A 12662-nucleotide genomic window follows, 5' to 3' on the forward strand; every position below is an offset into this window, starting at 1 on the left:
GGCGCATACTTTGAATAAAATATTTGTTATCATTCTCTTGAAATAAATGTGTTTTTTTCTTGAAAAAATACCGGTTTCATATGTATACACCTGGTAGTTCATAGACAGTTCACGGTGTACTTTATTAAGTAAATAGAAGTTTGACAGTGCCAAATCTTTCCAAAAACGCTGTATACAAGCGGAGAAGTTTTCATTTTTAGAACGGGTGGTTGGGGTGAATAGGGGGGGGGGGGGGGGGGGGTTGTCCGTTTAGGGTGGAATTTACTTCTTATTTTTAGTAGACACTGTAGGAATTTTTTTTAGAATTTTTTTGCCCAAATCTAATTTGGGTCAAAAACCGGCCTTAGAGACCACCTCCTTTGTTAGAGAAATGTTTAATTATTTCTGATTTAAAAAATTTCAAATCATACGATCATTATCTGATATGTTAACTATTACACTGGGAATCCCATTTATGTATGTTGTCCTCTTATCTACTCCTTTCCAATGTCTGGTAGGGGGTTGGAATGCACCCATGTGACCTTCCCGTTCCGCAACTCAACTATTCGCTTTAAGGCAAGGCGATTTAGGAGAAAGCCCACAACCAGTCTTAGATGGGATTCCCTGTTTAATAGGGTTGTTTCGCGATTTTAGATAAAATAATTTTTTAATGCATAATTTTGATCTGAATCGAAGGTGCTTTATATATATATATATTTCCTTTGTGTCGTTCAGCAGAAAAAAATTATTAAAAATTGAAGGCGGTAAAGCACTTATTCAAATTGATGTCACGTGGGTGTGACGTGTCTCAGAGATCCTTATTATTATCTATCTATGTGACGATGTAAAACTCATGATAAAGAGGTTAGGCCATAGTCTGCTGTCAATTCTGACTATTTTGATTTGATAGCTTTATTTGTTAAAGTTTATTTGAGAAAAAAAGTTCTCCTGCTCTAATATTTGGTTTAAGAGTCAGTAGTATGTTGCAGGAAAACAATAAGTGCAATTTACTGACACATTTTAAAATCGTACATATTTACGAATTGTTCAGTACACATGACTACATTTAAATACTTTTCCAATTAATTCTTTATAGAAACGTTTTTGTTTTAAATGCTTTTATAATGTTTATAATGTTTTTTAAACAATATTTGCGACGTCTATTTTCGATGTGCATATAACCAAAAGAAAACATCGGCACAGAAAAGGATTTTTGAGAATCACTAATAAGTGAGCTGTGATTGGTGGAAAATCCCACCCCTTTAACGTCAAAGGGGCCCTCCAATCGATATTCCGATAGAAAATTCATATTTCAACATTAAATTAAAAATAGTTAACAACATGTATAAAAATTTTATGGGCGTTTTTATAGTTGGAATTTTATATACTAAAAGATCCATTTATTGGAAAAATAATATTTGACTTTGGAAACAACCCTATTGTTTACTCCATATATTTTTATGTAAAAGAAGCTTGTTTAAGAAAAAACAGCTTTTGGCGCTGGGGAAAGCAGTTTTTAAAAATTTATAATGGAGATCCTTAGAGAATGCTTTCATTGATATGAAACTTGCAGAGAACTTGTTAAACATGCATTATAACTTAAATGTAATTATTTAAGTGAATGTAAAATTTGCTGCGACCATTAAAGAGGCGAACAATACCAAATTTTCAGTAAAAATATCGCAAAATGAGGATTTTTGCGCTAATTTTCTTTGCGTTTAAAAAATTTCGAAATTATAATCATTTTTTCAGTACATCAAGAACCGAGTAGAATGATCTGCTACCAACATTATGCTAAAAAAATCATGTCGAATGGAAATTACTAACTATAAAAAGTAAGCAATAAGTTAGATTTGCCTATAGGCATTAAAAACTCAAAAAATATTTTTCAATTTTTTTCTTTTAACTCTAATCAGTTATTTTTACTCAACCACCAGCTAACTTTACTTCATTGAGTTCTGAGGGAGAAAAAATGGACCAAATACATGGGGTTGGTCTATTTTGTCCCCTACTTTGCTAATATCTTCGTAAAAACTAATTTTTTTTATATCAGTGTATTCGAAAATTATTTTTTATTTTGTAAGAACTATTAAATGAAAAAATAAAATGAAAATAATTTATATTTATTACGAAGATATTTGAAAAATAAAGTTTTATCCCATGCATTTGGTGCCATTGTTTTCCCCTAGCACTCTACGATGTGAAGTTTACTGTCAATGAAGTGAAAATACCAATTGATGTTGTAAACAATGGAGCTAAAATTTATTTTATTAATTTGTTGCTACAAATAACAAAAATCATGTGAAGATGAAGATCATTTTTCAAATTTTTTCGCAGTTTTTAACTTTAACTTTTTTGAACAGCACTAAGAATCATCCGATCGATTTCTTCTAGGGGTCACACTTCATTATTTTATCGTCCTAAAGTTGTACTACGCGATGTCCCTGGAGTGCAAAGCTGTCAATCTGAGAAAATGAGGTTAAAAGTTTAACTATATTATACTCTACTAAAATGTTTTTAAAAGTAAAAATAAGTTTAACGGTCAAACTTAATGCATGATCAAGAATTATTAATAAGTAGCCAATTAGTAGGTAATTCAGAACACAAATTTTAATATTATAATAAATGTATTTTATCTGATGTGGAAAACTGTTTCTGGGCAAGGCGTAATATGAGATTCAAAAAATCCATTTCGTCTCAAAATTATAGTACGTCTATGTCCATATCCACAAAATATTTGTGATTAAAGTATTTATATGTCATGAAAATTTAAAGTGAATAGTTCAACAGAATGATAGTTTATATTATTCTATTGTATTGCATAACTTGAATTAAATGAGTTATTCACAAATTATTGGCTATCGAATATCCCGATGGTTACTTTTAAGGTTAAACATTTTATAAAATTTTTATCTCTCAAGTCGATAGTAGGTTATCCGTATAAAATGTGCGAGGTTAAGTTGTTTATTTTGACTTGTAATAGTGCAAAAAAATACGTGGCGTAATATATAATTTTAACTTTTAATCAACGCCATCATTTTAATTAATAATTACAACAGCGTATTATAGAATAAATTTCAGGATCAGGTGTATTCAGAAACAAAGTCTAATACTTACTGAGCCTAAAAATAATAATAGACGACGACAATTTGCCTTATTTTTTTTGTTGAAAAGCGTTTTTACATTTCAAGAAAAAATGTTTTTGGACCACCTTAACGTATGCCTTCCCCATGAAATTCGGTATTTGTTGTTTTTCAATGTAGAATAAAACTTACACCAAGCTTCATCTGGGAAGACATACATAAATGTTACCGTACGAAACCGAAGCGTCCTTTTTAGAAAGCAGTTTTTTATTTCTTGAATCTGAAAACCAGAGGTTGAAACTAAAAAATGGAAAACAAGTGACTACAGAAAATGCAAGTATAACTTTAAATTTTAAAATCACTTTAACTGCCTGTTCATATTCCAGTTAATAGTAACAGCGTACTCCTAACCTGTTTAGATAATTTTCGCATAAAGCTTGTTCAGTGGAAGTACTACGGATATTGTCTAAGGCTTTTAAAGCGGACATTGGAAAAGGATACAGCCTCCTTGCAAAATCATTAAAAGCGTACGTGTTATACCAGATAGGGTATTCGGCTGAGGACCTTGTTGCTATCGTACAGTCACTTTACTGCCACCATCGGAATCAGAGGCAACCGGCATCGATGTCTTTCCCGCTTCATCGATCGTTTTTCAAAAATATGAGGTTCTTTGACAGAACTCTTCAACCAGTTTAAAATTATTCAGTCTACCACGTTACTTTGAAAGTTTTAGTTTTTAATGTGAGTGCAAATTAGTTAATAGTGAATTTCAAAAGGAAAGTGCTAAATTCACAAAAGAGATCTGGAATTTTTGTTCAAAGTTATATAAAGAAAATTTAATATGTTAGTAGAATAAAATCTTTCTGATGAATATTCATATATCGTGTGTTGGAATTATTATATTTAGAATACACTTCCCAGTGGGCACGGAAATCAAATCAAAACACGTTATTTGAACGTTTCAAAAACCGTCCTAAGTCAGGCCAAATAATGTTCTGAGAATGTTTCATCTTCCGAATACGTCCTTAAAACGTTTCTGGAACGTTGTATATTTAAGGAATGTTATTTCGACTGATTGAGGACGTTTTTGAGTCATTGTAATGAGGTTCTTTAGCGTTTGTGCCCATTGGGTTGGTTCACGTAACATTCTTTAATGACCCTTCAGATGCTGCTAATTTCGATGGTAATTTTTTCATGTGATTCAGATTACATATTAGTTTTTGTAACTCACGATACAACTCTTTGATGTAGCAAATTACATCAGCAATATCTATTTTAAGTTTCAAGTTCCATTTATTTTTTTGATTAAAAATTGCTTATTAGATCGATTTATATCACGAAAAGATGGGTTTTAATGTCAGTTTATAACAAATGAAATGGAATGTGGTTTTGAAATCGTCTATTTAAAAATTGTGTTTCCATTTTTTTTCAATTCGTGCGTGTTTATTGCAATTTCCAAAGAAAGTTTCCACAGTCAGATTTTAATTGAGGGCGTATCCCTTTAAAAGAGATCAAATGATAATGTGACTATAGACGTCAAGAGTTCGAATCACTTTGATTTGAACTCTTTGCAGACTAATTAAAAAAAGACAAACAATAGCGAATACATTGCGAATATCTCCTTTTCTTTTTAATCAAGCATCGTTTTGTTTTTTTCTCCGCAGTTTATTTATTCAAGGCCATGGCCCACTCGATCCCAGTGGAGGAGAAAAAGAGAGGGAACGGAAAACTGGACGAACTTCAAGAGGTCGAGGAAAATGATAGCCCCATGCAGGAAATTTCCGAAAAGGAGTCTCAACCCCCACCGCCGGATGGAGGGTGGGGGTGGGTCGTGGTTTTCGGATCTTTTATGATACATATAGTCAGTGAGTATAAATGTAACAAATTAGTTTAATCTTATCATTACACGTAGTGTACTTGAAATAATCTTATCGATAAGTATAGACGCGATTTCGTTCTATTCGAGAAAATAAAAGACTATCATGTTTTGCATTATGTCTATTAATTTTCCTAAAGTTAATTTTCTATCGAGCACCTAAATAAAGAAATATTTTTTGCGTATTTAACCGAACAAGAATAGGCTGGGGATCAGCATATTTAATATGATATTGAAGTAATATAACTTGTAGAGAAGAAAGTAATTCTGTTATAGAGGTGTATTATTTACTATACGGAAAATCTATAATCCCTCGAGTTAATTAGAAATTTATTACGTCAGAGATTTAATATTGCGTACTATATTTCTGCAAGTTATTTCCACACACCCCTCGCTTTATAAATTAATCGTGAGTCACTCACATCCCCTAGTTTCTGAGAGATCTCTCTGCTGAAAAAACATTTGATCAATAATGCAACTTGAACTGAAAATCTTTATTTAAACCTTGCAATGAAAAAGGAATTCTGTTCTTAAATAAAATGTACATTTGGCTTCTTTAAAATTATTGTACAAATTTTATTTGACACGAGATATTTATATTCTGTCATCTAGGAAAACGTATTCTCATTTAGGGATAAATATTAGTGTACGAAATATTTTTCATTTTTTTACTAGTCGCCAAACATTTAAGTTGAGATGCAATGAAAGTATACAGAATAATTAGAAGCAAGTCTTAAATAATTACTGCGTTAGAAAATCCTGCAACGCGGAACACTCTATTTATACCATATTTCACGCTTGTGGCACATACCTTTAACGTACATATACATTAATAAAGACTTATGCCACGTGCAGTGTGTGTGCTCCCAAATTTGATATCATATGCGGAAGAAAATTCCAGAAGCCAAGGCAAATCTGACTAATACTCTCTTTGTTTGAAAGTGAAAGGAAATCTCGCAGAAAATCTGTTTTCAATGTAGTAGTTGTTTCAAAGATTAGATGTCTAAAAAATAGTGCGCGCTCGATAATATATTTATCTGGCGCTTGGCGCTCGATAGTGTATTTACCTCACGCTACGCGCTCGGTCTTTGTACTTTCTCCACATTTTGTGCACAGACCTTTTAACATTAAAAATCAAATCATAGACAACTGTATTTTGGTGATTGTGAATTCTCTTTTATTAAAGCTCCTTCGGCTTCAACGAGCACATTTTCATCCACGTATCTCGTGCTTCACACTCGATTTTGTCAAAAATGCAAACTTTTTTACATTATGCTACACTATTATATCAAATCTATATTACATTTATTTGTACATCCTCGGCCTGGGATTTCTTAATCGGATATTGCGAAATAACATCATTTTTATTTATCATGATGGAATTAAAAAAAAATAATGACTTATTTTTTCATGGAAAATGGTATTTACTACTCTACTATTTCTCATTTTAAAAATCGTCGTAAGAAGCGACAGTAAAAAAAATTCAATTTAAAAAACTATAGTTAAAGTAATTGTTTTTCGTAAGATTCAAACTTTTTTTACCAAAAATAATATGTTTTCATAAGACATAACTGATAATATAATTTAAATTCTTAAAATCATAAAAAAAACTTTTGTTTCCAGAAACCTAATTTTTGGCATAACTACCTTGAACGATAATAAGGAGTATGAATTATATAATAATCCGTATTAATAAAAAGGCGTTTAAATGTAGAACCTTTAAAGATTTAAAGGTGTTCATTTTTATTTAATAATTTCAAATTTACTTGTTTTTTTATCGTATATAACTGTAGCGGTTACAAATAAGTGAGTTTACAAAATATTTTAAGCTAAGCAAAGGCTTCTAATTTTGATAACTTCAAAATTTATACATTTTAAAGTCGATTCCGAAACTTTCAAGCATAATATTTATTTAAAAGATAGAATAAATTTTTTTTTTAAATATAAATATAAAAATATAAAATTGCTAAGTGTAGATTGTTCTTTACTTGAGAATTGTTTACATTAGATATCACGCTCAATTAAAAAAAAATTCAAATAGAAACGGTTTAAATTGGGAAAAGACTCGAAGTTCAAATTTAGAAACATTTTCATTTTGTGTACACTGAAACAAAAAATTAGAATGCATCTTATTTCATAGATTGCAAGTAGAACAGTAATTCGAAAGTTTCAAAAGCTTGAGGAAATTAAAATGGTAGCTTATTTTTTATTGTCAAGATAATGTAAAAAAATGCCAATTATTCAAATAGAAAGTATTTAAAATTGAAAATGCACATATTCGAAATTAAGTAATTTTGATTCTTTGGGTTAAATTTGTAAATGAGATAATAATTTTAATTTAATGTATTCTTAAAAGTTCACCCTTTTTCTTAATGAATGTAATGACGGAAATAAAATTCCGAGCTTCCGTAGTTCAAGTGCACTATTTGAACATTGAGAAAAATAGTTAATGACCTCAACCGGATGGAAGGCGATATTGTGCAAGAAATTTACCCAGAAAATTAGCTAAACAGCCCTATGTCACGCGAGCAGCTGCGCTTGTTACTGATATACCTTAAAGACTGTTTTTAAAGTCAGCAAATGTAGTTGATGAAACTGAGTAATGACAGTGATTCTAAACTGTTTAATAGTCACTATTAAGTGCAATTCTGCGTTAGTTTTTCATATTCATGTATTATCATTTTCCAGATAATTCCGATGTATTTTATTATTTTCTGAAAATTATAATATGCAAAACTGTAAATTAATGATGAAACTGATTGATGTCATTGGCTCAATTTGGACTAATTAAAACCTCCAATAAGAGAATTAAGCTTATTCAATTTGATTTATTTTCGGAAAGATAAGAGAGAAAACCGACTTTTTATGCTTACATGGGATTAAATCTGTCAAAGGAATGCTACCAATTTTTTCAAGCCTTTTTTTCGTATCTTCTAATTGTTTAGTATTATATTCAGTTGTTTCTTGTTAAAAATATTTACATTTGGAAGAAGAGGTTCACTTTTAAATTTTCAGGTGACGAGACTAAACTTTTCCACTGGTAAAATGAAGATTTATATCCTCTGCGGAATAAAACATTCTTACATTTTTATGTACCGATTGCTCGAATTTGCTCTGATTATGGGTATAATGTTATTTGTTGAATGACGTTATAGAAAAGAATCTTTTGAATTTTAGATAATGAATACCATTGTTATGGATCGAATTATACTTTGATCATTTGATTTGTTATAAATAATCTGATTATTAATTTGTTAATATTTTTAGGCTACAAGGAGAATCAATAAAGAGGATAATAATTATCTCTGCAGATTGTAATTCGATTTTTTTTTTTCACTTTCACGTTGACTAGCTTCGCGGATTAAATTTTGGAATCATGCTAAACGAATTTACTGGCCTTCAATGCCGTATATAGTTGCATAAAATGGTCAATACTCGATAGTATGTTCAAAGTACATTAATGCATTACGGGTATGGAATAGGAATGGATCACGGCCAATAATGCCTGAAAACCGGAAACTTTCAAGTTACATGGGAAACTATCACGAACGTTGGAGGACAAATAAAATGTCAACACAAATTAGTCTACATTTAAGTACAGTCAAGTTTAGAGATTTATTTCTCATACAAGGGGCGTTTATTTTTAAATTAACAATTTAATGAGTGAAGGTGCTACTTCAAGATTGAAAATAATTTTAGACTTCACTTTTTTTTAATTTAAAGTGATTGTTAATGTTGTAAATAAATAAAATAAATAAAAATAAATTTGTTGGAAATAAATAATAAGTACGATTTTTTAATACCATATAAACTTGTTAATTTCTAAATAAATTTGATAAACAAATACAAATGTTCGTCTGTTTTTAACCGGCAGATTCCGTTTTTTCAACGGAATGAATTTAAAAATTCTTCCCTTGTGATAATCTACCAACCAACAATAATTATTTTTTTAAAAACAATTTTATTAACAAATTCACAAATTGATTACTTTCAAAAAATGGACGTTGTGTTTCTACGAAATACTCTGCCAATGATTTAGAAAGGATCTTATTTATTACGAGAATTTGTGAAGCGACAACATTTGACATTCATTTCAATCAATTTTATTAGAAAAATACAAATACAGAGTAAATATTAAAAAAACCCTACATTCAGAATCACGAGAACTGCAGCGAATGCCACCTTAGACTGTAAAACTTAAACTGTTTAAAGAAACGGTTGCTGGCCTTATAAAAATGACGGAATATTGGATTTTTTAGTACAATTTTTTATGCAAGAAAAATTGACGAAAATATGTACAGATTTGTTTTAGAATTTGTTTGGTAAAATAATAAATTATGTCACCTGACAAAGTTTCTTAATAAATACGATCCTTTCTCAGTCATTAGCAGTCGATTTCCTAAAAAATGTCACCCATTTGTTGAAAAATAACTAAGTTATGAATTTGTTCATGAAATTCGTACACAGAAAGAATTTTCCCAAGTTATTTAGAGTTAACTGCGTTGAATAAGTGAAATATGCTGTTTAAAAATTGACCAAAATCTGTATTTGTTTATGAAATTCATTTATGTATATATATATTACAAATATTCGCCTGTAAATATCTTCTGACGATGTCCTTTTTAAGTCACTGACAGTCGATTCCATTAAAAAAAAACCCATTTGCTGACAAGTAGTCATTTTTTGAATTTGTTTATAAAACAAACAATTATTGTTGGTTGGCAAAGTATCATAAGGGAAGGATTTTCCTAAGTTATTTATAATTGAGTCCGTTGAAAATAGGAATTCTACATGTTGAAAATTGACTAAAATTTGTATTTGTTTATCAAATTACACCGGGAGATTTTCCGTATTTTATAATTCGCGCGTATTGTAAGTTTTGAAAGTTTTCAACCATAAGTTATGTCATTTTTAAATCTTGAACGGTGAAAATTAGTCAGTTTTTTTAAAGAAATCACATATTGTGGTTAAAAAAATGTATCCAGTCTTTTTGAATGTCACCTGATACTACAAGACATGATATTTATTAATAATAAATTCATCATCTTTAATTTTTTTAAATTTCAAGTTGAAATTATAGTTTTCAATGCGCAATTCTAAAACAGTTTAATATTTCAGGCCTTGAAACAAAAGTTTTTTCTGAAAATAGATTTTTAGATTAATTTTTGGAGTTTTCAAATTTTTAATTTAACAATATACTTAGTTGTTCCAAATTGAAATACTTAAAATTTCAGGAAAATTCCACTATTTAATATTTCAAAATTTCATTAAGTTTTGAATTTAATCATTTTTGATGTAAATATAAAGAAATTTTGAATTGAAAAACTTGAAATTGTATAACTTCAAAAATTAGAATCATGTTACAGCAATGTGGCTTTTTATTTTATTTTTTTCAATTTTTAATTGTCAATGTAATATTTTTTAGTTTTCCCATTTTTAGTGAAGGTTTCAACAAATAAATAATTTTGAATTGAAAAATATTTGATGGGAAAATTTCAAGAATGAATAATAATTCTAAAGGAAGTAATTTTAAATGTTTAGAATTTTAGAGTTCTGAATTTTCATGTTAAATGCTAAATTTAACATTTCTTTCATTCATAGGTTTCAATTTTGCAATTAATATTGTAATGGTTGAAAATTGGGAAATATATTTAGAAAATTAAAAATCATCCACAATTTTTGCTGACTAAATTTCGTTCAGTTTCAAATGAAGATCGCATTCGTTTAAGTTCCAACGTTCCACAGTATACATTTTTTTCAAGTTTCTCATTTAAAATTACTATTTATTTTAATTTTCGAATTTCAGAATTTTTTACTTTAAAAATTTAATTTAGTTTTCAATTTAAAATTTTTATCATTTTGAATCTAAAATTATTCAAATTCAAAAGTTTTTAATTTTTAACGCTTTCAATTATAAATATCACTTTTTCAATTTCTTTGAATTTTAAATAGTCCAACTTCCAAAACTGGAGCCTTAAAATATTTTTCTTTTAAATCATTATTGTTAAATTTGAGACGTTTCCTGTTCGAAATTATTTACTATTAATGTATTATTTCAAAAATGTTTAAAACATAATATTTCAAAATTTTTTATATTTTTAATGTTAGGAAATAAAAATGGAGAGAAGAATTCAAAGTTCATAGATTTTTTGGGAAAAGTTTTGCTAATCTTATCGAGTTTCGCGATGACCGTACATGTGAAAAACTGTGGGTTTCGCACTGAGAGTATATATCCTTAATAAATAATATAAAAATTAAGTCTCCAAGTACTTTTAATCCTATAGTAGCAATTTAATTAATTAATTGGTTAATATAAAAATTTAAAAAAATGTTTTAACGTACTGGATATTACTTGTAAGGATTTTCTTTACTGGTTCCATGATGTTTTACATAAACGTAAGTAGTTGCAAAAATATTAAATAGTTTGTAACAAAAAATGTAACGCCAACTTTGTTGCTAAATAAAGCATATATTTTTGAAAAGAATTTAATCAGCTCTCACAAATTTAGTTGAAATTTAGTTAACTTTCATTTTTTCAAATGCTCAAATCGCATCAAAATTATGAGCTCTAGACTAATTTGTGCAGAAAAACTTTTCTTGCTTCTTTCCCACTAAGCATTTTTAGGTACAAATTTGGGACTTGGGGTTAAACAGAAAAGTAAAATAATAACCGAAAATTGAATTCGCAGTGGAAAAGAGACATTAACCCTTAAACGGCCAAAACGCCACTACCGGTACACTGCTTTTCAACGGCCAATAACTGAGACTATTCGACACTAGAAAAAATTGAGACACATATATTTTTATTGCTTAAGATCTCCTCTTTCCGACGGTGCCAATGAAATTCCTCAAAAAATTTATTTATTATCCCAAAATGCAGTTTAAACAAAAAAAAAACGTGATTTTTCGTGCCTATTTTTTTTGTGAACCATTTTCCAAAGCTTTTCGAGCCTGTAATTAATCTGGAATCTCACTAACCGGTGGAATAAATGTCTAAACTTTTAGAATCCATGGTTCAAAGATCGATTTTTCGTTTTAGTATTTTCAAAATGGCGTCTTAATAGCAAAATTTTTGTGAAAACATTCATGAATTTTTTTACAATAAACGATGCGCTTTTCGGAAAAATCATCAAGAATAAAAAATTCTTGTAATCAGCCAAGGAATACGCCTGAATTTTTTCGAAGTGTTTTGAGCAAAATTTTGGATTTTGCATATGAACAATTTTTGCAAAATTCAAAATTTTGCTCAAAACGCTCCGGAAAAATTCGGGCGTATTCCTCAGCTGATTACAAGAACTTTTTATTCCTGACAAATTTTCCGAAAAGCGCATAGTTTCTCAATAAAAAATTTCCAACGACTTCGTACCCTTTATTGCACTCTGACATCAAACTACACCTTCACCGCATTGTCATCTTGGGAATTTTCGAGTACACCCAGCAAAAAAAAATGCCAAAGCGTAAAGCCTCAGAAATTGCAACAAACTCAGAATTGGAATGGGATTCCGATGAAAATGATGAACGTATCATCATACCTAATCCAGATTACTCCGGCTCTGATGGAGATGATTCATCAGATGACGAGAATTCGGGATCGGAATTTCCCAGACCGAATGTTTCATACAGATCTGTTTTCCATAACTACACAGCATCTCAAAAACAATTGGAACCAAATCACGTTTTTTCATGGAATAACGAAGAAAAAGTTTGCCCTGGAAATCTAGATG

The 12662-nt window shown here is 29.5% G+C and overlaps 1 protein-coding gene across 2 annotated transcripts in view; it reads left to right on the top strand.

The window, feature by feature from the left end:
* The window catches only part of LOC117180143 (monocarboxylate transporter 9), a 45056-nt gene that overhangs the window by 26734 nt on the left and 5660 nt on the right, over positions 1–12662 (top strand). The window contains exons 2-3 of one of the 2 annotated variants that reach the window (XM_033372487.1): positions 3243–3803; positions 4727–4927. In XM_033372487.1, the coding sequence (XP_033228378.1) occupies positions 4744–4927 (184 nt within the window). In that variant the 5' untranslated portion in view covers positions 3243–3803; positions 4727–4743. The remainder of the gene's footprint in view (positions 1–3242; positions 3804–4726; positions 4928–12662) is intronic. The other variant, XM_033372486.1, reaches the window with a different exon arrangement.

This window comes from Belonocnema kinseyi, chromosome 9 (genome assembly GCF_010883055.1).
Source record: "Belonocnema kinseyi isolate 2016_QV_RU_SX_M_011 chromosome 9, B_treatae_v1, whole genome shotgun sequence".
Taxonomy (NCBI): domain Eukaryota; kingdom Metazoa; phylum Arthropoda; class Insecta; order Hymenoptera; family Cynipidae; genus Belonocnema; species Belonocnema kinseyi.